The sequence below is a fragment of the Patiria miniata genome, unplaced genomic scaffold (assembly GCF_015706575.1).
Source record: "Patiria miniata isolate m_02_andy unplaced genomic scaffold, ASM1570657v1 HiC_scaffold_19, whole genome shotgun sequence".
In the NCBI taxonomy this organism is placed as follows: domain Eukaryota; kingdom Metazoa; phylum Echinodermata; class Asteroidea; order Valvatida; family Asterinidae; genus Patiria; species Patiria miniata.
This window is the reverse complement of record NW_024037057.1, coordinates 12,704,752-12,728,970: the sequence shown is the minus strand read 5'-3', so window position 1 is coordinate 12,728,970 and position 24,219 is coordinate 12,704,752. Positions and strand designations below refer to the sequence as shown.

The 24,219-nt window shown below is 40.0% G+C and overlaps 1 protein-coding gene across 2 annotated transcripts in view; it reads left to right on the top strand.

The window, feature by feature from the left end:
- Positions 1-24,219, top strand: part of LOC119725831 — a 125,084-nt gene that overhangs the window by 88,683 nt on the left and 12,182 nt on the right. For both annotated transcript variants that reach the window (XM_038197419.1, XM_038197420.1), the window contains 17 exons: positions 6,997-7,150; positions 9,552-9,715; positions 11,188-11,250; positions 12,233-12,335; positions 12,951-13,130; positions 14,221-14,354; positions 15,052-15,186; positions 16,260-16,334; positions 17,346-17,495; positions 18,729-18,833; positions 19,114-19,221; positions 19,597-19,756; positions 20,011-20,194; positions 20,575-20,660; positions 21,143-21,238; positions 22,235-22,416; positions 23,025-23,261. In XM_038197419.1, the coding sequence (XP_038053347.1) occupies positions 6,997-7,150; positions 9,552-9,715; positions 11,188-11,250; positions 12,233-12,335; positions 12,951-13,130; positions 14,221-14,354; positions 15,052-15,186; positions 16,260-16,334; positions 17,346-17,495; positions 18,729-18,833; positions 19,114-19,221; positions 19,597-19,756; positions 20,011-20,194; positions 20,575-20,660; positions 21,143-21,238; positions 22,235-22,416; positions 23,025-23,261 (2,316 nt within the window). The remainder of the gene's footprint in view (positions 1-6,996; positions 7,151-9,551; positions 9,716-11,187; positions 11,251-12,232; positions 12,336-12,950; positions 13,131-14,220; positions 14,355-15,051; positions 15,187-16,259; positions 16,335-17,345; positions 17,496-18,728; positions 18,834-19,113; positions 19,222-19,596; positions 19,757-20,010; positions 20,195-20,574; positions 20,661-21,142; positions 21,239-22,234; positions 22,417-23,024; positions 23,262-24,219) is intronic.

Sequence of the window (24,219 nt, the reverse complement as noted above, 5' to 3'; positions counted from 1 at the left end):
CCTACTGGGCATTTATGGGGAAATGTTTCTGAAAACGATAACAAAACAATCAAACATACATGTAATTCATGTCTCTCTAATTTTATTACAAAGAGTGTTCAGAAACAACAGCATGTAAAAACGTTACTAAAATGCAATCACTAAAACGGTAAGTGTAATTAATACTCACTGCGATTATTTGGACACATCAATATGCACATATTACTACAGTGTCTATTTCGTGAATGGTATAAAATTGAAGTCTTTTACTTGAATCCACATTACGGAATTCACGCCTTAGTGACTGGGCTGAGCTCTAACGATCGGTTCATACTTCAAGTGAAAGCAAATTTTTAAATGTTGACATCGAAACCATTTGACTCAAAATTGCCCAGAGTTAAATGTGGTTCACTCTTTTTCCCCCCAAATTTTTAGCGCTGGCGTTAATGATTGCCGTAACTTCACAAAGTGAATTGCCGTAACTTCACAGAGTATGAACCGACCTTTTAACAAGACAATAACGTTGTTACTGAGCAATTAGAAGATAAAGGGTCTGGTCGCCAATAATATTGCCAGAGCCGGAATGCAAGGGCTATTATCGGCGACCTAGCCACTCACCGGTTTTACACAGTGCTATACGTAACGTACATTCCAGCAAAAGTATGGTTTCAAATAGTATTTGAACATTAGTATTTTCAACTGTCCGTGATGAGAAATATAGTATAGGAAGGCGACTAAATTGCCTCGAACAAATAAAATAGATCCGACAACTTTTAATCTACTGAATCACATGCTTTTTAAATCTGTCCTCTATCTAGATCCTTCATTTTCTTTCTCTCCCATGGAACATCTTCAAAAGAAAACTCAAAGGAATTGTTTTGGGTTTTTTGTAGCTACAGAGTCTATGAAAAAGAATAACACTTGAAAGGGACACTTAAATAGCGTTTGTTCGTGAAGATATATTTGTATGCAGGGAACTCGCAAAAAACCTGCATTTTAAAATATTGACATTTCAACGTGATTTTCTTTGAATACCTCCATGCAGATTGGCTAATTGCCCAATCTTTGTTTTAGAGTAACATTCATTTAATGGAACCTTTAACAGAAGATTATCCAGATGTAGAAAAAAAAGTGGATTCCTTGTTCAGCAAGGTTGTCAATATGGCACTTCTCCAAAGACACAATCTGACAAGAAAATAAGGAAAACAAAAAACAATGTATCAATTATTTAAACATTATGAACTTTTTAATGCTTGCTGCCTTAGGCTTAAAACACTCACTGCGTGTCACGCTGGCTCACCAGATGTGAAATTTAAAACTACATGTATATCCAGATAATGTCTGTCTTCTCAATACATGTACTTCAAGCAGAGCTGTGCCTGTGTTTCTACATGTACAATCTTTAACCCACGAGAGACAGGGATAAAATAAATGAGCCTCTTGTTTCAAGTTGACCCTGAAGTCCAGGATATTTCTCAAATTTAAAGGGTAACCAAAAACCCTGGTTGAGAGTTAAAGCGCCAGCCTGTTTTACGCATTTTTATGTAATCTAAACAACTTCATGTTCAAATGTATGTACGTATACGATCAAAATGTTGGTTCTTCCGCAAGTTTATGGTCTTGGTAGTCGGCATTGCATTAGGTCTATGGTGCTCGTTTCAGAAGTGTATTTAAGGTGTTTGTCGCTGATACCTTTTGACCAATCAATTTAGTGACTGCGATGGTTAGTTTCTTAATACACGTACCTTGAATCTTGGCCCTTCTGGATAACCAAGCACAATCGGCTGCCATTTCTAAAAGTTCATGCAAAGTCATGTCATGCAGGCACCTGAATATAATACAGAAAATATTTGATTACCAAAGAGCTCAAGCTTTTTTTAAGTAATTTAAATTTCACACGAAACAATTTCATTAAATGTTAAGAAGAACCGTCCAGTAGCAGTTTTGATATGCGCATAATTATTTTATGCGAATACACACTGGGTACAGTACACAGTGTTTATACGTCGGTGAAGGGCAAAACCTAATTTGATTCATAATTATTTTGATTAAAGATCCGCTGCCTACGCTACTTTCGAGTTTCACCCCGAAAGTTTATTTACTTTTTTTCAACTGCTATTTTCCTGCGAAATACAAGTTATTCATTTTTGAAAGACATCTAACGATAAAAATTATAAACTTCATTGCATTTTTTCACAACATTGAAGTTAATACCTGCTAGAAAATTAATCAGCTCTCGCCAGGGAGGTTCACGCAAAATGTGTGGGTTTTTTTTGGTTATTTTTAGAGAGCATTGGGCACGCATCTTTTCTGGCGCATGACTCGACAAGAATGACTTTGTTAAGGCGGACGTGGTAGTATGAAAATTTTGAGTTGGAAGGATTTGGATATGCATGCATTGGGTTCACGTTCTTGAATTGTATAGTATAGATAAATTTCATGAATACATAAATTTAATTAATATAGGTGTCTGGTGAACGTCAGGTAATCACTTAACAAATTTCGACCAAGGTGTATTTTCAACACATTTTAAAAGTTAATTTCACCATCTTACAGAGATACATGTATAGAAGGTCAGTGTATGTTGAATTACTTACAGCAACAACCTTGAAGAGATGTATGGGGTGGTTTTCAAAATAATTAGAAACTTCCTCCCTCGAAGACTGCTGAAGTTAAAAGTTTATACATGCCACATCCTGCAGCCAGTGCACTCACGTATAGCATACCTGTATACTGCCTACCTGGAGAAAGAAACGATGTTTCTAAGGTTGAGAAATATATAAAACTAATCAAGTTTGAACACAGTGTAAAAATGATGTCCCCGTGCTCTTCAACCCACAAAATGTCTTATTTTCACGAAAAAAATAGTCTACAAATGATCCTCTTTAGAAAAGGCTTTTATAGTTCGCGTATTTTTCATTGATCTTGTAACAGTGCTGACCTGGCCCTGAACCCTACTCCGCACACTTTGGTCAAACTCCCATAAATCACGCCAAACCCTGGGAGCTATACGGCCCGAAAGCCCGGATTGAAACTGTATACACTTGTTATGTACAAGCCAGCGAAAGCCAGATGACCGTTTATACGTGTACGGTCCTGGTACGTGAACTTTAGGCCTGACCCTTGAGACTGAAATGCTAATGCGCGTTGCTATTACAACCGTACACTGTGTCTTTGAGCGGGAATTTTATAACGGACTGTTTATGCTCAAATTTGCGCTAGTTTTAGTTGAGAGAAAATCAACTCAGATCTATAAATTAAGAGATACCCCAGGTAACAATTTCACGGTTGTTGGCTCGGGTATCATGGGTATCTCAATACAATATTGTTACATTTTGATTAATTCATCAATTTGAAGGAAAAAAATACAAACATAGGCATATACTATAGTACACAAAACAAAAGTCTTCTCGATATAATGTATACACTTTTGCCATTTTGGCCATTTGCTAAAACAATATCTGTTTTATCTAAAATTATAACTATCGAACAAATAACTTTCCAACCTAAAAACGTTGTTAAAAAGGTCTAACATGTCGCACATGAATTCGAGTAAATCTGATCCACATGTATATTATTTCCTTTAATATTGGAATATTACCGAGATTTTATTATTAAATTGAAAACCAGATGACTTGAACGTTTCTTTCAGTGTATGATCCTCCAAAACTGTTCGCATTGACGAGCCTCCAATCTCAATTGAGGCACATATTTTCACTCTTAATTAATCTACATTTATTCTGATCGAGTCTGAAGAACATTTTCAACATTTATTAAAACTTGAAAACAAAGATGATAGGCATAGGAAAATCTTCATTTTTTGACAGCGACTTTGTTCGAAAAGTTGTTTTACTTTAATTTGATCCTTTCATCAGATTTTTAGACAATGTGTTCGACACAAGAATGAAGTCAAGATACAGAAAATTTCATTCCTACCTTCTAAGAAATGCTGTAGTGAAAATAACTTGTTTGGCGACCATACTTCACATCAACTGGACGGCGAGTCGGCGACCGTTATAGTGAGCTGCTGCTGCTGCTCGATTGCTGACTCGACTGAGAGCAATTCAAATGAGCTATCACGCGGTCTGGACGTGGAATTTCTGCTGATGCGCATGCGCATTCTAGTAACGTTGGTGTGTGCAATAAAGTACATGTATACATTGAGTATTCAACAATGAATATGAGCGGGAAACAGTCGCGCTATGACCACGATCTCATCCATCTTAGACCATTAGAAAAATATCTGGAAACATTATATTCCTACTACGACAAAACAAACATGATGATGTTCGAAATTTCATGAGTTACATTATTAATGCAAGGCGGCACCCAATTGATAATTATTATCAAATAAAACATCATTAATTAAAACATATTATGTTCACTTCACATTCAGTAGGCTAAATCGTAATCACAATGTTTTTGTCAACACCACAACAGCATGGATCGTAACGCACAGCATAATTGCAACTTAAATTCAGTGTCAAAACACTTTTATAAAACGTTACAGCAACGTGAGCTCTCAACATAGCAGCCACGCTGTGAAAATACCAAACTGCAATGTCACGACAACATGATATTTACAACTTAACAACAACATTATGATGAGACTTTTATGCAACGTCATCATAACGTCATGAACACAGCAACGTGGTGTAAATTGTTATCTACAACGTCATGACAACGTGAGAATAACAACATACCAACAACGTTGTGAAAGTACCCACGTACAATGTTACAACAACGTCATGATTTTTACATCACCGCAACGTTTTGAAATACTAAACTACAACGTCGTGACAATGTGATTTTCACAACTGAAAAAAACGTTATAAAATAACGTAGATGGAACGTTAACTCAACGTCATGATTATAACCTCACAGCAACGTTGTAAACATTCTAAATTACAACGTTCTGACAACGTAACATTGACAACTTAAAAACAACGTCATGAAAACACCTACATTTAACGTAACCACAACGTTATATTTACTACTTTATTACAACGATTGTGAAACGACCACCATACAACGTCAATACAATGTCATATGATGACTTTCGTACAACGTTGTACAAATTACCAATATACAACATTTTTACAACCAACAATTATACAGTCAAACGTTGTGTCAACGTTGCTTGAATGTCATCGTGACACGTTACCAAATGACAACATTTTCACAACTTTGCACAACGTTGTGGCAACGTGATGTGTTAGCTGGGTACGCGGTACAGGATACAGGATGAAGATAGCAATGATCAGGTATGCAGTGACTTTATACTATGTAGAATACTCCAATGATAGCAGTACGTGGTACAGGATACAGGATGAAGATAGCAATGATCAGGTATGCAGTGACTTTATACTATGTAGAATACTCCAATGATAGCAGTACATGGTGCAGGATACAGGATGAAGATAGCAATGATCAGGTATGCAGTGACTTTATACCATGTAGAATACTCTAATGATAGCAGTACATGGTACAGGATACAGGATGAAGATAGCAATGATCAGGTATGCAGTGACTTTATACCATGTAGAATACTCTAATGATAGCAGTACATGGTACAGGATACAGGATGAAGATAGCAATGATCAGGTATGCAGTGACTTTATACTATGTAGAATACTCCAATGATAGCAGTACGCGGTACAGGATACAGGATGAAGATAGCAATGATCAGGTATGCAGTGACTTTATACTATGTAGAATACTCCAATGATAGCAGTACGTGGTACAGGATACAGGATGAAGATAGCAATGATCAGGTATGCAGTGACTTTATACTATGTAGAATACTCCAATGATAGCAGTACGTGGTACAGGATACAGGATGAAGATAGCAATGATCAGGTATGCAGTGACTTTATACTATGTAGAATACTCCAATGATAGCAGTACATGGTGCAGGATACAGGATGAAGATAGCAATGATCAGGTATGCAGTGACTTTATACCATGTAGAATACTCTAATGATAGCAGTACATGGTACAGGATACAGGATGAAGATAGCAATGATCAGGTATGCAGTGACTTTATACTATGTAGAATACTCCAATGATAGCAGTACGCGGTACAGGATACAGGATGAAGATAGCAATGATCAGGTATGCAGTGACTTTATACTATGTAGAATACTCCAATGATAGCAGTACATGGTGCAGGATACAGGATGAAGATAGCAACGATCAGGTACATGTATGCAGTGACTTTATACATGTATGATATGTAGAGCACAGTGAAACATTGCTGTACCAAACATTTAAATTACATGTAGTTAAGAAATGAACTGAAACATTTGTTGGTGTACGAACACCATCGTGTCAACTTTGAGTGCTGTGCTGGCAGCTGAAAATTGCTATAACAAACAACTGCAATAACGACATTCTTTTGTGGATTGTATCATGTTCATTATAGCGACGTTATACTGAACTCCAATGAAAGACATTATTATTTATATCAGGCTTCCAGTGGTAAAAATAAATCAGTGTATTGTATGCTTTCGTAAAAATTATCCTGATGACTGCAATATTATGTCAATTTATGCTCTAGATTGTTCGGGAACCAGCGAAAATGCCCAGATGACTGCAATATCAATAATATTGCAGTCATCCGGGCATTTTTGCTGGTTCCCGAACAATCTAGAGCGTAAAAAGTCACAGTCAACAGAGCGTAGCACGCGGATGCAGCGCACAGCACTAGCAGGGTATACGCGCACTGTTGCAGCTTCAAGTGGCGGGATAATTCTACGAAATTCGAGAAATAAAGGCAGTGTCCTGAAATGTATTTCTTGCGGATCAAGCCAGTCAGCCTAATGTAAAAAATATTTTAAAAATTGGATGGTTTTTTTTTCGGGGGATACTAGAATAATTGCACTTGCTAAACAATATTGCACTTGTCTTTGACTCGTGCAATATTGTTATAGCTCGTGTAATATATTCTTGTATCCCCCTCAAAGCCATCCAATATTATATAATTATTAATGACCCAACCTTCTTTGTTTCTGCCAGAATTTCACTGGTAACACAAATCAGAAAACTGTCACTAGTGTGTATTTCGATGAAGTCTACGCTCAGTATATCCGCATCCTACCCCAGACCTGGCACAATCAGATAGGGTTGAGGTTGGAGATTGTTGGCTGTACGACAGAGCGACGACTGCGACGTAAGTCCCATTTGTTCATGCCTTAAATGGTTATTCATCCTTGTGTTTTACCAAAGTTAACTGCATGTTTATCATAGACCACTCCAAGCATGTGTTAATTATACAGGGTGACACCAAAAAAATTACAACCCTGTAACATTTGCCTTTTTTATTTAAAAGTGTCAGCTGTGAAATTTGATGTTTTGGATAATGGATCAGATTAAAGCTGAGAGTCTGTCCTTTCAAATACCGAAAAAAAAATCATGAAAACAGCACATTGGGTTGCTGAGAAAATTATGCCAATTATGTAACACAACTCCTTTTTGGTCCATTCTAATGGCATTACCACAGTTAAGGAATTTACACTATACCTAATTTGTGCATGAAATGCATGTACATGTAGCGCATTGTGTGCTAATACTTACAAACAACACGGAACATAATATGACAAGAGTACAAATGAATTTGATGGAAATACCGTACCTTGCATTTTCCACCTGAAGTATTTATATCATCAAAACAAGGCCAAGGATAACTAAAATTGAAACAGTTACTAACTTAATGGTTATACTGAAATCATTTAAAACAGATATTTACTCACACAAAAATACACAAAAAGCATTCTACTTAAAAAAAGTTGTCAAATACTAACACTAATATGGTTAGAAAATAACAATGTTTCATCTTCTTCCAAAACCTGTATTTGAGTTTAATGTAAACTCCTTGTTTTGACCCATTAGTCCCTGTACTGCCCCAGACCACCCTGTCCGTTACTCCCTGTATTGCCCCCAAACCACCCTGCCTGTTACTCCCTGTACTGCCTCAACCCGCCCTGCCTGTTACTTCCTGTACTGCCCAAAACCACCCTGTTTGTTACTCCCTGTACCACCCAAAACTGCCCTGCCTGTTACTCCCTGTACTGCCCCAAACCACCCTGCCTGTTACTCCCTGTACCCCCAAATCACCCTGTTTGTTACTCCCTGTACTGCCCCAAACCACCCTGCCTGTTACTCCCTGTGCTACCCCAAACCACCCTGCCTGTTACTCCCTGTACCCCCAAATCACCCTGTTTGTTACTCCCTGTACTGCCCCAAACCACCCTGCCTGTTACTCCCTGTGCTACCCCAAACCACCCTGCCTGTTACTCCCTGTACTGCCCAAACCCGCCCTGCCTGTAACTTCCTGTACTGCCTCAAACCTCCCTGCCTGTTACTCCCTGTACTGCGCCCCAAACCACCCTGCCTGTTACTCCCTGTACTGCCCCAAACCACCCTGCCTGTTACTCCCTGTACCACCCCAAACTAGGGCCCTGCCTGTTACTTCCTGTACTGGCCAAACCGCCATGCCTGTTACTTCCTTGTACCATCCCAAACTGCATGCCCTGCCTGTTACTCCCTGCACTGCCCAAAAACGCTCTGTCTGTTAATTCCTGTACCCGCCCAAATCCGCCCTGCCTGTTGCTTGCTGTACCACCCCAAACTGCCCTGCCTGTTACTCCCTGTACCACCCCAAACAGCCCTGCCTGTTACTTCCTGTACCAACCCAAACTGCCCTGCATGTTACTGTACTGCATCATACCACCCTGCCTGTTACTCCCTGCACTGCCCCACACCGCTCTGCCTGTTAATCCCTGTACCACCCCAAACCGCCCTTCCTGATACTCTCTGTACCACCCAAAACCGCCCTGCCTGTTACTCCCTGTACTGCTCCAAACTGACCCACCACTCTATGGTTTTGGTTGGTCAGGGAATAAATACAATGCATATTTGATGTACAATATAATATAATGTAATACAATGTAGTGTGATGTAATACAATTTAGTACAGTTGATTTTGGATGACCATCCTCACTAGCCAGGGTAGTCTTACTCACGTACGTCGTAAGACGAAACTCCGGCAACCACTTCCTTATCTTTCCTATTTTGACCTCGTGACATCAGTTAGTCATGAACACTGCCCAATATTGACTGACATACTGTCTGACCAAGTTGCTCTTTGCAAAAGCTGATCCAGAATTGACCTAACTGGCACAATGGCAGAGCACTGTGCTGTCCTGAAAAGCGCTGACCTATTGGTTATTATTACAAAGTTGACCCTGTAATTGTCCAACCTGATTATTCAGTGGGTAGGATCGAAAATGTCACAAAGTCCATGCAGAGAATCTGATTAGATGGCGAGGAGTAGCAAAATAGTAAAGATTTGCACTTGATTTGCCAGGGCGTCTTGTGATGTGCGTCTGCCCTGGCTAGCGAGGATGGGCGAAACTAACCTCTGCAAGATTTTTCTCTCACAACACAACGAAAAGGCCATGTGCCTCAACGTTGTTATCAACACCATGAATGATTTAACATTTTAACCATGTATGCCTGTCATCATTATAACCATGCATGCCTGATCATTTTAACCATGCATGTCTTTGTAGACTTGACCCAGTGTGAGCGTTGTCTGACTACCAACTACTGCCTAGGGGACGGTTTGCAGCGACCCTGCGGTCGCTGTGATCCTCCTACAGACTCATGTAACCGGTCACCGTCAGAACATTCCTTTGGACACGCCTATGAGTGTGTGCCCTGCCCAATAGGATGGGTAGGTATTACAGATAAGGCAGGGTTTGGGACAGGGTCGTCCTTTGTCCACACTTTTGAGTGTGTACCCTGCCTAACAGGAGCTACGAATAATGGGGCAAGCCAGGGGGTGCCGGATTACCTTTTTTGGCCAGGGTTAGGGGGTGCTTTAGTATTTTCCAGCACCCCCATCCAAAAGCTTGTGGGTGCAGCACCGGCATCATCCCATTGCTGCGGGCTAGGAATGGGGTGGAGTTTATGAGGGTTAGCAAGGTTTTGATGGGCTGTTTTTAGGCCATGCCTTTGAGTATTATATACTTTGCCCTATAGGAGGTTACATATGAGGGTTGGGTGGGTATGTGGGGTCTTCTTTTGGCCATGCCTACGAGTGTGTACTCTACCCAAAAGGATGGGTAGGTATGAGCGTAAGGGATAAGTTGAGGGTAGGGTCTTTTTACCATGCCTATGGATGTTCCCTACCCAATAGGATGGGTAGGAATGAGCGGTATGGCATAGTTTGGGGCGGGGGATTTGTTTTGGCCACACCTGTGAGTGTGGACCCTTCCATTAGGATGGATTGGTTTGAAGGTTGGGGCAAGGTTTGGGTGGGGCATTCTTTTGGCCACGCATATAAACATGATGAAAGTACACCCTATCCAAAAAGATGGGTAGGCATGATGATTTGGGTGGAGGTTTGGTTTGTTTTGGGTTTTGGAATCACCTGGACACGCCTTTGAGTGTGTACCCCGCCCAGTAGGATGGGGAGGTGTGAGGGTTAGGGTAGGGTTTTGGTGGGGTTTCCTTTTGGCCATGCCCCAGGTGTTGACACCCTTTCCAATGGGATGGGTAGGTATGAAGGTTGGGTGGAGTTTAAAGGGTTGGAGGGTTTGGACAGGATCTTCTAGTGACCATGCAATTAAGTGTTTACCCTGTCCAATAGTATTGGTAGGTACGAGGACTGGGTGGGGTTTATGAGGGTTAGGGTGGGGTTTGGGTAGGGTCTTCTTTTGGCCACGCTTTTGATTATCCTCTGCCTTTCCCAATGCACTAATACTCAACTTTGCAGTAGTCCGATATGTACTGTAACTACCTTGAGACACCAGAAACCACGTGAAATAAATGTGAACTGGGCTGACATGCATGTATGTGAATCAACTCAAATGAAATACCAAAACAAAATACAATATTTGGTTAAACTAGTAAAGCTGGTCCCAGAGTGAATTTTTTTTTATTCAATTGATTCGAATGCCAATATTCTGCTCTGGAAGCCGTTTCATGCATATGGTCTGCACTTGGGCCGGATATCCCATTACAGGGTCATCCTATACAATAGCACTCCCTGGCTTACGAGTGAATTACGTTTGACAGTGCTGCAGTCAATGAGATAGGTACAAAGGTCATGGACTAGTACTCTGAGACCAGCACATATGGAGGTGCATAAATTGAAAAGTAGAAGCTATGGATATTGAGTTATTATTCTATAATTTCTTTTAGTTGTGCGTAGATGGTTATGCCACACCATGCCCCAAGTACCATCATGGCCGCTGTAATGAAACAGTGAGTAAATGATTGAATTCCTACTTTGCAACTCTTCTGTCCAGAAAAGCCTGCTAATGTCTGTCACATCGCTTGTTACCGCTATAGCTGCACACATCATATTGGTCATGGAGCTCAAGTTTTACATCGGATCGACACTTAGACCACCATGTATAAAATACTTATGAACATGTTCATTCAACTTGGATGAAACTCCTTTATGCAGTTATTGCTGAAATGATTGAAACAGCTCAGTGCAAACAAGAAGTTTTGTGATGATGTTTTGACCGTTGTTTGACTAGAGATGTTTTCACCAGAAAGAGAACAGAAGTAACAATTTTTTTGGCTGCCTGCATTTTGTCAATGTCTTTGTCCAAGGGCCGCTATATGGAAGCCATAAACCTGTATCATGCAGCCAGGGATCATGCCAAAATTCACGATGCTAGCAGCACTACCAATGCTACCAAACTGGGAAATAGCAAACATGATAACACAGGCTTCTTATTTTAAATATTCAAATAAGTACTCATACAGTGTTCTGGAGGTCACAGGCTCAAACCCCGCTTTTTCTTTGTTCAAATTTATAATTATTGTACCAGTGTATATAGCTATACACGCTTAAAAAAATTTCTTTGTAGTTTAATACCTCTGCCAAGGAGGTTATGTTTACATCGGATTTTGTTGGTTGGTTGGTGGGTTTGTTGGTTGGTTTGTTGGTGTGTCTGTTAACAAGATAACTGAAAAAGTTATGGACGGATTTGCATGAAATTTCTTTTAGGAGTGGTCCTTGGCACAAGTACAAATCAATTAGATTTTTGAAGTGATCTGGATCTAGGTCTGGATCCAGGCTTGTTTTTTGAGGATTCTTCACCATTTATGTGAGTATTTCTTTTGGGTGTACTGACAATATGGCAGGGAATTGTTAAGCCTTGGCGGAGGTTTTTGCTCTCTGAGAGCTTTCTAGTTTGAAAATGCATTTCTTTTCCTTCTTTCTTGTGTCTAGTATTGCCCAGAGACCTGTACTTTGTGTGACCCAGGCACTACTTGCTTCAGGGGTATACAATCCATCTGCCCTCAGGGATTCTTCTCACAAGGATTCGATACAGGTAAACTTTGTACATCATTGGGTCTGTACGTAAACGTAGAGGGTGTTTTTGTGACCACTCGTGAGAGCTCCAGTGAGAGTGGAACTAAGATCTGACCTCATTGTTACATACGTGACAAGATATGAGGACAGGCAACGACCTCTTGCTAAATTAATAGGATACGTCTTGGATGTACCACCTCCCCTATGGTTTGTTTGGCCTCCTGCACACTCATGGGTCGATCAAGCTTAAACGCAGCCCCCTATCGGTACGCGCATAGATATTTATATTAGGTTGATGCCTACATCATACAATGTGTCATCTGACAACCCACGCGCTGGCCAGTTTCAGACTTTAAATGACCTGCCATTTTGAGTGTGTGTTCAGACTACAGGTCTGACGACGTCCATGATTCTTTGGCCCCCAGGCACACCACTTTAAAACCATCTTCAAGTATTGTTTCTTCCAAACAATATCATTTCAGGTGGAATAATTTCACAGGGTATTTGGTTATGACCCTTCACTTTGAACAAGGTTTTCTCATTAAATCAGTAGTTCTGTTTCAATGTAATTATCAAGGCTCCCATCTGCCATTATGTTATTTTATTGAGATATTTATTTGTTTTTGTATTTTAGAGTTCTGTAAGCCCTGTCAACCAGGCACATTCAACAACTTTACCGGCCAGTCTGTGTGTGAGAACTGCCCAGCCGGCTACCAGAGCACACAGGCCAAGAGTTCATGTGCACCATGTCATATCACAGCATGGTCGGCGGGAGACGGGACACCATGCAAGTCATGCTCCAGTGTAGCGGAATGTAAGCATGAGGCCACTCCAAAATTTGTTCTTGTTTACACATCACACAATATGTTTTTGTCCCAGAGGGTCGGCCAAGTGTCGCCTTTATACCTATCTCACAGACAGAGTTACACACTGACTGCCTGTCGATTGTGAACCGGGCAGTGCTATCCAATAGGACTGCAGCATTGCTAATGCTGCTAGCATCGTGACATTGTACGTAATAATAATATAATAATAGTAATAATAACGGAGTCTTATATAGCGCACGTATCTACCAACAATTAGGTACTCAAGGCGCTGGAAATTATGTCAATTATTAAAGAGAGGTAAATAAAGTTTATGAGAAATATGAAACCCATTATGTAGCACCTTATAATGGTTTACAAGGTGCTGCAGCGCACATTGCAGCCACTGCCAGAAACACGGGGGCAAACCCCTTCTCTTAGTGATAAGTGTTACTGGGTTCTTTAACGTGCATTACACAACACACGGGACCTACGGCTTTACGTCCCATCCGAAGGACGAAGCAATAATAGTAAAGTGCCTTGCTCAAGAGCACAAGCACCATGTTCCCACGGTCAGGATTCGAACCCATGCACCACGGCACACGAGTCGAACACCGTAACCATTGGACCACAGCGCCCCATTACGTGGTTACGCGGTAACCTGCTACATGGCATGTACTGGTTTGTTTATTATTTCTGTTAATGAAACCAAGGATTCCTCAACAGGGCCCAAGGCACTGTAGCTCCAAAGCCTGAAGAAACTTGTAGAGAGAAGACAGTGAGAAGAAATTACAGTTTTAGAGGTGGGAGGAATACCCCTTGCAGAATATTCTGGGGAAAACCCATCAGGTAGGGACTAAAACCCAATCCACATGTGGACCAGGAGAGGAATCGAACCCAGGCCACAGGGGTGAAAGGCGAGGACAGTAACCACTGCACTAACCTGACTCTCTTTTATCCGAGATTTTAGGTTTTACCCCAGATTCCCCACAAAACCTTGTTTTACATTGTACAACCTCGCGGTTAACCGCGGTTACCTTGTGGTAATCCTCGAGTTACCGCCTTTTCATTGTTGCATTCTCCCCTAAATTATCTTGTTAGGTCCGTGTATGTCTGAGACTGGACCATGTGCTGAAGGTGTATCCTGCATCAATCAAGGATCAGGGAGTTACTTCTGTGGTGCATGTCCAGCTGGCTATTCTCAGGATGGAAATGGATGTGCAGATATTAATGAGGTAAGTTAATATAAAATCACCCAATATCATTTTGGGAATTTTATAAAATTTGGCTATAACAAGGTTTTATGAGGTTTAAAATGTTTTGCTGGGTTTTATGAGGTTTTTCGGGGTTTTATGAGGTTTAAAGGGGTTTTATGAGGTTTAAAGGGATTTATGAGGTTCAAAGGGATGTTAAAAGTTTTTGCCACGTTTTGTAGGGTTTTAGTGTTAATGAGGTTTTAGGAGGTTTTGTGAGGTTTAATGAGATTTTATGAGGTTTTATCAGATTAGTGAGGGTTTTTAAGGTTTTATTAGGTAAGTGAGGTTGAATGAGGTTAGTGAGGTTGAGAGTTTTTAAGGTTTTGTGAGGTTTTACAATGTTTTACGAGGTTTACCTGGTTTTACGAAGTTTTGTGAGGCTCTGGGGTTTACAAGGTTTACAAGGTTTTTGCAATGTTTTGGGTTCAACTGTAGTTACAGCTTTTGTATCCTCTCCTGATTTCCTTTCTCTTTTGTTACAAGGTTTTTGCAAGGGTTTATGTGGCTTCACAAAATTTTACAAGGTTATTTAAAAGTTTAAGAGGTGTTTGCAAGGGTTTATGAGGTTTTAAAACGTTTTCATAAGGTTTTACTGCGATTTACGGAGTTCAACCTCGAGTTACAGCTTGTTTAATTTTACATGCTCTCCTTATTTGCTTTCTCTTGTATTCTGTAGTGTGACATCGCTAATCCTTGCCAGTTCTCCTGCAACAACTTGTCTCCAGGCTATGAATGTTCGGGATGTCCCCCAGGCTATGTTGGGGATACACCTCATGGAATTGGTGTGGAGCATGCACAAGCCAATCAACAGGTGAGATCTTTGTGTGGTATTCATGTAGCAAACAAAGAAAGAAAATATGACTGCCAGATGTAATAATAATTATACTATGATGCTTTTGTAGCATCTCATACCATCGTCTTAAAGTGCTCCATGATTTTCATCCCTGTTCATGACGTTAAAGGACCAGTTAGGCGCAGTAGCTCCACCATTCGATATTGTACACCATCATCAAAGTGTTCGTACTCGGTTATAAGGACTCTGGGAATTTGTTTCAGTAATTCAATCTTGAATTAATAAAATCTCCTCACTTGAATATGCACATATGTGACCTGTTCTGTCAAAATCAGACTTTTCTGGGCATAAGGTCGAAAATGATATTTTTACATATTGTTAACATATGCTCTTTTTCCTTTTAATAGGTGGTTTAATTTTTGAAACCGATCATTCCTGGGCAGAGTTATGCTATTTTGAAGTTCATTGTGAAGAAAAGTAGAAAACGGAGAAAATGGCCACGAACGTCACAAACAGTTTTTTCTCTAGCTGATATACCTTAACAAAATCATCAAAAATAGTATATGTAGAGTTCAAATTAGGGTTTCAAACAATAATATATTTTAGACAAGTTCAGGATTACAAATATGCAAAAATTTGAAAATCGATAAAAATCACCCCCACAGCGTTTTTTGGCCCTATCTCAATTTCAACCTCTGCCCAGAAGCGTCTGCTTTTGACAGAACAGGTCACATATGTGCTCTATTTGTATCGATTCAATACTGAATTAGTACTTGGCTGTGGAGAGGTCTTCACACAAACTACATGCTTCATCTTTATGTACAGTTTCACTCATCACGATTTCAATGCACTTGGCTTCACAAAACTTGTACTCGAAGGTCGAAGTAACCCGCTGCCGCTGCTGCTGGTGGCCTTCTGTACTCATCCTCAAGAGTCAAAGTACTCTGATGCAAGTGGTACTCCCCAGCTTGGTTCTTGGCATTACTTTGCACTCAGATAAAAGTACTCAAGTACACTGGAACAAAACAGTACATTGTATTCCCCTCACACTGTTTTTTAACTGTTTTTAAATTGCTTTTTAATTATTTCAGGTGTGTGAAGATATTGATGAGTGTGCGGTTGACAATGGAGGATGCGACACCAATGCTGGATGTGAAAACACAGCGGTAAGAGCAACAATTTGACAGAGAAAGTTTCATATCCTTCAAACAGGATTCGTTAAGGTTTTTTTTAACTTGGCTAAAAATTAACCCTAACCACCCAACCCTTCTAAATCCATGATGTTTTGTTGGAATCTGTTGGAGTGAGTACTGCACTAGCAAACTTATTAAGCTTTAATTACATGGGATCAGGCATACTACCATAATTAGAATTTATAGAATGACCCATACTTAAGTATAAATATACCTGCACTCGCTAGGTGGCCATCGTCCAGTGGTTATGGTGTTTCACTCATGTACGATGGTGCGTGGGTTCGAACCCTGCCTGGAACATGGTGCGTGTGTGCCCTTGGGCAACATTACTGGACCAAGCCCAGTCTAATTTGGCTTTCTTAGATGCCAGCAGCTCTTCAGCACTTAACTGGTTCGTCACTCGTCCCTAAAATTCTGATGGGAGGCAGGTGGCTCTGGACAACGACGCACGTACATTGGGGATAGCCTGACTGTTTATCAAGGACAAACCACTGCACTCAATGTTCGCACATTTTGTAACTAATACGGAGGTATTAGTTAGAAAATGTGCGAACATATTTATGGTCGTTAACTGATTGAGGAGCCATTATCTCATTAGGGTGCTCATGAATACGAACCCGGGAATCCCGAGTTCGCGAAAACCACATTAGACTGGGCTCTGTCCAGTAATGAGACACTTACTACAATTGTCTGTCTCCAGTCTGCAGTATGAATGGGTACCTGTGAGGGTAGAGGACCAAATGTGCGCTGATATCGGCTGCCGCATGGTTTCGTGGCCTGATGAACAGGGGAATAATTGTAATAATTGAGATTGTTGATACAATGGAAAGCGCTATATATATATATATATGCATTACAATTTTAATTAGGATCATTATGGTTTGTAGGTGACGTGGGAAATACTGCTATGGTTGCAACATGAATCACAAGTTTTGGTTGGGGATGGGAATTGTTCTGACTGCTGTTCACTTATTTTGATTGCAGGGCAGTTATCAATGCGGATTTTGCCCGCCTGGTTACCTAGGCAACGGAAAGATTGGTTGCAGCCCAGGTGATTACTGCTTGCTGGGTCAGGCTAACTGCCATGAGAATGCTACGTGTATCACAACGGGAGCGGGTACCTATGTTTGTGAGGTGAGTTGGCTACACAGTAGTGGGTATGTTGCGACACCCCCACCCACCAAAAGGAAAATAAAAAACAAGAAAACTCTAGTGTCAAGTTGTGACATTTGTGATGCGATCAAGCTAAATGAGTCGTTTGTCGGAAACTTTCAATTGGAGATTCAGGCCAAAATAGGTCCACTTCATCACATCACTTCATCACATCTCTTGGTGTTCCGACTTCCATAATTTTTTAACTAAAGAATGTACCAGCATGCGGTTTTCACAGCAGTAATGCTGAGATTGTGCTCTTTCCAAATCTGTAAAAAAAAAAAATCGACCAGGGTCGACAAACGACTCATTTAGCTTGATGGCATCACATTTTATCTTTTTAATATTTGTAAATTTTACTTTAAAAAGTGTTCATTGACCAGTTTCCCCAAAGGATCAATTGATTTCCTGGCTCCCCACAGTCCGCCAGAAAAATGGTTAATTCTCCAATACAAATGTTCCACTAAATCACTTCTGTAATAATAATAACAATAACGGATGGGATGTTAAGCCAGAGGTCCCGTGTGTTGTATAAGGTCTAACGTACGTAAAAAAACCAAGTAACACTTATCGCTAAGAGAAGGCGTTTGCCCCGGTGTTTCTGGCCTCCTAGCTATACTTCCTTGTGGAAGTCCTTAGGAGAAGAATCAACCAAGTACCAAATACCAATAACCTTATTGATGGTAGTTTTATATCAGAGGGAAACTCTGATATAAAACTTACTACTCGAGGACCTCACTGTCATGACCATCCCAGCTTGCTATTGCGGATGAACCTCGATTGTAAAGGGTGGGGCCAGTTCTGCGCACACTGCACTCCACCTTAAAGCTCCACTACGCAGGCGTGAAGGCATACGTCCACATCGTCTACGTCCACGCCTTCTACGAGTAGCCATGTCATATCTATGAATTTGAATGGGCCATCAATAAAAACATTATACATGTACGAGGATTAAGATACATTAACCCTCGTATACAAACATACATTCTGTGCCAAGTTGACCTTTCAGTCAAAATCAATCCAGTGACTGTTTTCCAAACAGTTCAGAGCCAGCCTACATAAAGCAAGATTGACTGGCCGTGACTGTTTGGGTAACTTGATACAACTATGATTTGACTGTACCGGTAGGTGATTGATAAGCCAGCTGTGCATACCACTTGTCTGCCTTTGTCTGTTGACTTAAGTTGTTTTGTTATTTTTGGTTGTGTTTATCAGTGTGACAGTGGTTGGGCAGGCAATGGTGTCTATTGTGGTGTGGATACCGATCTTGATGGACGACCAGAATTGTCTCTTCTGTGCAGCGACGCATCATGCAAAGCAGTGAGTCGATTCCCAATCCCCCATTGTTTTTTTCAGAATCAAAGTGTCCATGCATGCTTTACATGAATTGTCAAGAGCCATGCATTGCATTCACTTAAATCAAATGACTCGTGACTCGGACTGAGACTCGAACGAAATGAATTGTGACTCAGACTCGGACTTGATGCAAGAGACGTATGGGACTCAGACTCAACCTGAGTAACTGGAAACATACTCGGACTGGGCTCAAGTGACTTGACTACAAAATGATAACTCTTTCGTCTTCTATTTTTCTTTGCAGGATAACTGTCCCCAGCATCCAAACAGTGGGCAGGAGGATACAGACAGCGATTATATTGGTGATATCTGTGATGATGATGACGACAACGATAGCATCTTTGACACTCGGGTAACAAGTTCAAAAACTTGATTGACCAAAATATAAACTTCTGAAATTTGTAAAAGTTTAAAGATCAGTCAGTTGGCCTTGTGCAGAGATCCCATTCAGCGTGTAGATCGTATGTGCTGCTTTATACCCCTCCCTTCTTCCCCTTCTTGCCCACCCCTTTTTTCCCCAGATGCGCCCCGTACATAGTAAACAACTTTTCTGAACACATATGAGCAATAAATTATAAAAGGTAACCAATCAAAATGTCATGTGATTGATATATTACTTCTGACCAGTTCTTGGCTGAGTTTTCCTCCTTCTTGGCAGTTTCATTTAATTGGGACTCTTATAAGTTTATATATATAGAAGTCCTTTTTGGTGTCTTTGTCCAATCAGGATAACTGCCAGTATGAACCAAATCCTATGCAAGAAGATACCGATGGTGATGGATTCGGTGATGCGTGTGATAATTGCCCCTACAATAGCACATCTGACCAGGCAGACAGTGACGCAGATGGCATTGGTGATGTATGTGATCCTGATGACGATAATGATGGTAGGTCTATACAAGGGGTACATTATTCTTTGACACAGTGTTGTGATTTTGGTTTTGGTGATGTATATGATTGATATGATGATAATTATGGTATGTCTACAGTAGGGGCACATTATTCTTTGACACAGTTGTGTTGGTGATATATGCGACCATAACGACGATAACAAAACATAGTCTATATATTAGGGGTACATTATTCTTTGATACACTATTATGTTTACTGCCATTTGGTTTTGTTGTTTGTCCTGAAATAGGTTTCAACGATGAGGATGACAATTGTCCATTTGTTGCTAACGTTGGTCAAGCTGACTCGGATGGCGATGGCGTGGGTGATGCATGTGACAATTGCCCTGACGATGCCAATACCGCACAGGGTGATACAGACCAGAACGGATACGGTGACACATGCGATGTCATTGGAGCCACTAACAAAGACATGTATGAAGAAAGATATAGTTCATATTTTGTTTCTTGTGTTCGTGTTACCCCAGAAAACCTGAGAATTTTGATATTGCAAACCTGTCAAACATTTACTTGAGAAGAAATCTTGACCTGAAATTTTCATTGCGAGTAACCTCCATTAGAAACTTCTGAGAGAAAACAGTCAATCTAAATGTAAACTGGCCAGCCCTCTAATCTATCTTAATCCTTTGTCCAAACAGTGGTTTTATAATGCCTAACACTTTAATAGTAGTAGGTATACATGTGCCTCCCACTAGGGCTCATCAGATGTGGTCATCTGAAAGCACCATCTATCGTTGGTATGCGGAGTGTATACATTTCTCAGAGAGATCAATGTGTTGTCTTACTTTTTGCAGGGATGGGGATGGTATTCTAGATCTAGATGATAATTGTGTAAGCATTCCCAATGCCGATCAGGCAGATACTGATGCTGATGGTGCTGGTAAGTCATTAATTTCTTGCTGCTTTCCCTTCCCATAACTTGTGTAAAATTGGTTTGGACTGGAATGTTGAAATTTGACTTGCAGATTAAAAATGTTCTACCCATGTGCTTATTCATTTTTTCCCCTCCTTTTTGAGTTGTTTGTTTGACAAAAGTACTTTTTTTTCTATTTGGGACGTTTTCATTCCTCTGATATTACTTGCTTTCATTTGCAATTTCTTATTCGAAAGTGAAGAAAAATAGCAGTTTAAAAGCGGAATTTATTTTTTCGGGATGAAACTCGAAAAATAGCACTACAAGTTTTGCCAGATCGGCTAAATTGGTTTTATTCAGTATATGTCAGTTGGGTTCTCCCCCCCCCCCCCCATTTTGGGGTCAGTTATGATCTTTATACTTGTTCGGATTGGTTCAGTGATATTCTTTGGCTCATATTTTAATATATACCCCTGCATAATTGTAACTGTTACATTTCTACATCCCAGGTGATCTGTGTGATAATGACAAAGACGGCGATGGCATCTTAGACGACACTGACAACTGTCCCTATGTTTCCAACAGCGGACAAGAAGACACAAATGGTAAGAATTGTACAAGCTGGGCATGTAAAGCATCAATGATCGTGTTACAACTCAAGCTCAATCATGTTTATACAACTTTTCATGAAATGGCACCAGACTACCTCTGTCATAAATTTCGGAAGGTTTATTCAGATATGCATAATTATTCTACCAGGGGTAGTTCCACCAATTTGTCGTTCCAAGAATGAAAGGGCCAGAGTGCAATGCATTTTTTTAATACCGGAATTCATGAATGGAATTTACTTCCTAATAGCACCAAATGTTCCAACAATCATTGCGAGTAACCTCTACTAGAAACTTCTGAGAGAAAACAGTCAATCTAACTGTAAACTGGCCAGCCCTCTGATCTATCTTAATTGTTTGTCCAAACATTGGCTTTATAATCCCTAACACTTAGTGTAATAAAGCCACATGTGCTGTCACGCAGCTGATAATGACAAGTGCAGGGGATAATAAGTAGCAGTATCTGATAACGGGGGCCAGTCTGTTGACAAAGGGATTAACAAGATAAGAGTGTACAGCTAGAACTATATACTGTATTGATTCCGAGTTTACAGGCCCTCACTCGGAAAGCTGCTAGAAGCACTTCACGTGACGATCATTATCAGTTTAAAAGGGCAGTGAAAGAACTTAGAATCTCTTTTCTCAGTCTACTTTTTAAACAGTCTAATTGTCATTCACCATTTTTTGCTACTTCCTGTGTAAATGTGTTTGTCTGTGTTTGTATTGTACCAGTTTGCCTCTGTTTTTAAAGACCCCAATGGAAATAAACCGTCTTATAAACAGCTTATTCGGCTATCCTTGGCTTTGTAATCAGTTCATAATTTTTTTGTATTACTTTGTATTCGTGTTTTGTATTTGTCAAAATAAATAAATACGCTGCCTGCTAAAGATTTTCAGCAATTTTGTTGCTTCATACGAAAAAAAAAATGTACAAAGAGAAAATAATCCTACGTACCTATAGTAAATTTGGGACATGTACAACATCTCTTGCAGGTAATAATTTGGGAGATGTTTGTGAGACCGACTTCGATGGCGACGGCACAGTGAATAGCGACGACATATGTCCCAACAGCAACCGCTACCAAACAACTGACTTCTCTACAGGTTTCATCTCTGTGGAGCTATACCCTGGTCTAGTTAACGGGACCAGCCCAGTCTGGGTGGTGACGGACAATGTAAGGCTATCTACATGTATGATACCAATATCATGTTGCAGCCATTCGATTTCTTCCCATTCAGATCAATGTAGCAAGAGCCAGGCTGGAAGGAAAAATAGTCTGGTTCCCTTTTGTTCAAAAACATTATCATTCAGTACTGTTATTGGATACAGGGAACATGACTGAAATGGTGGAAGCATGATAAGGTCTATTGTGCCCAGAATCAACTTCTCAATGAAGGATAACGTTTTCTCTACTTTTTTTTGTAATTTCAACTCGGTTCAACTGAACGTTTGTTTGAACATTGACACCTGAAATGACAGTACATGGGTTAGATTTTCTTAGGTATTTCAAAATGAAATGATTTGTTTATTTATGTCTTCTTTATGCTGGGTGGCCCATTCAGTCCTTTTATCAGATAGATTAATTGATAATCATTTACAAAATAATGTTTCCGATTGAGCTAAAACTTTCCATAGGTACTGAACATTAACTTTTCTACAACAATACAAAATTTCATAACAATCAGTCATTACATTCTCAGAACGGGATGATAAATAACCAAACACGTTGTGCTCTTTTAATGTTAAAATTCTGAGGTTTTATCAAAACTCGTTTTCTCAAAGGGAAAGGAGATTCGTGAAATCAGCAACACCATCATGCCGTCTATGTTGATTAGCCAGACATCAATGGCCGAAGTGGATTTCACCGGCACCATGTTTGTCAACACGGACGAGGGAAACAATTACATTGGTTTTGTCTTCGGTTACCAGAGTAACCGGAAATTCTATGTTGTGATGTGGCGACGTGAGAACATGAACAATCCTGACTATAAGGCTGGTATAAGAGGACTGCAGATCAAGGTAAGTGTATAAAGAAGTCATCACAAGAAATTAGATAAAATGTCATAAGTCATCATAAATCTTTAGTCATCATAACATGTCATAGATCTGAAGTCATAACAAGTCATCATAAGTCATCATAAGTCATTATATGTAATATTAAATCATAACTCATCACAAATCATCATAAGCCATCACAAGTCATGAATTATAAATCATCACAAGTCATAAATCATAATTCTTCACCAGTCATAAATCATAAGTCATCATAAGTCATCAAAGTCATCGTGAGTTATGACAATTTATAGTCATGACAAGTCATAAGCCATCATAAGTCATCACAGGTCGCCACAAGCCAACTTAAGTCATCAAAAGTCATCACAACTTATGTGCTGATGCTTTAAATAAAGCACTGTGTTTTCTGTGTATAACAGAGAACTGGGGGATTCAGTTCATATCGAAGTAAAATGTCCAGAGAGTATAAAATGACTTGTTTGTAGGTTTATTTAATCGATTGTTGACTGCTGTGATGTGGGAAATGCAAGTTTTAGCACCCGAAGGGCGCATATATAGCACCCAAGGGCACATATATAGCACCCAAGGCGAAGCCAAGGCTGCTATGCACCCAAAGGGGGTTGAAATCGGCATATCCCACATTGCAGCAGTCAACAAATGTTTGTTATATCGAGGCAATAGGACAAAAATTTTTACCCACTCTTCATGAATAAGTGAACTCACTGCAGTTATAAACCTTTTATTTTAGTGTAGGTTTCATTTTTCTGTTGTGAGGTGTGATACTGTACACAAACTTTTTAGCCGTTATCTGTTGTTGGGTGCAACAGGAATAGCATGCATATTGTAGCGTGGTCAGGTGCCGCAGCGAGACAAACAAATAACTTGGTAGAGAGAGGAGATGTTTAGGCTTCCAAGTAAATAAATTTATTAAGAAAGATTGAATCTGTCTACTTATTTCTACTAA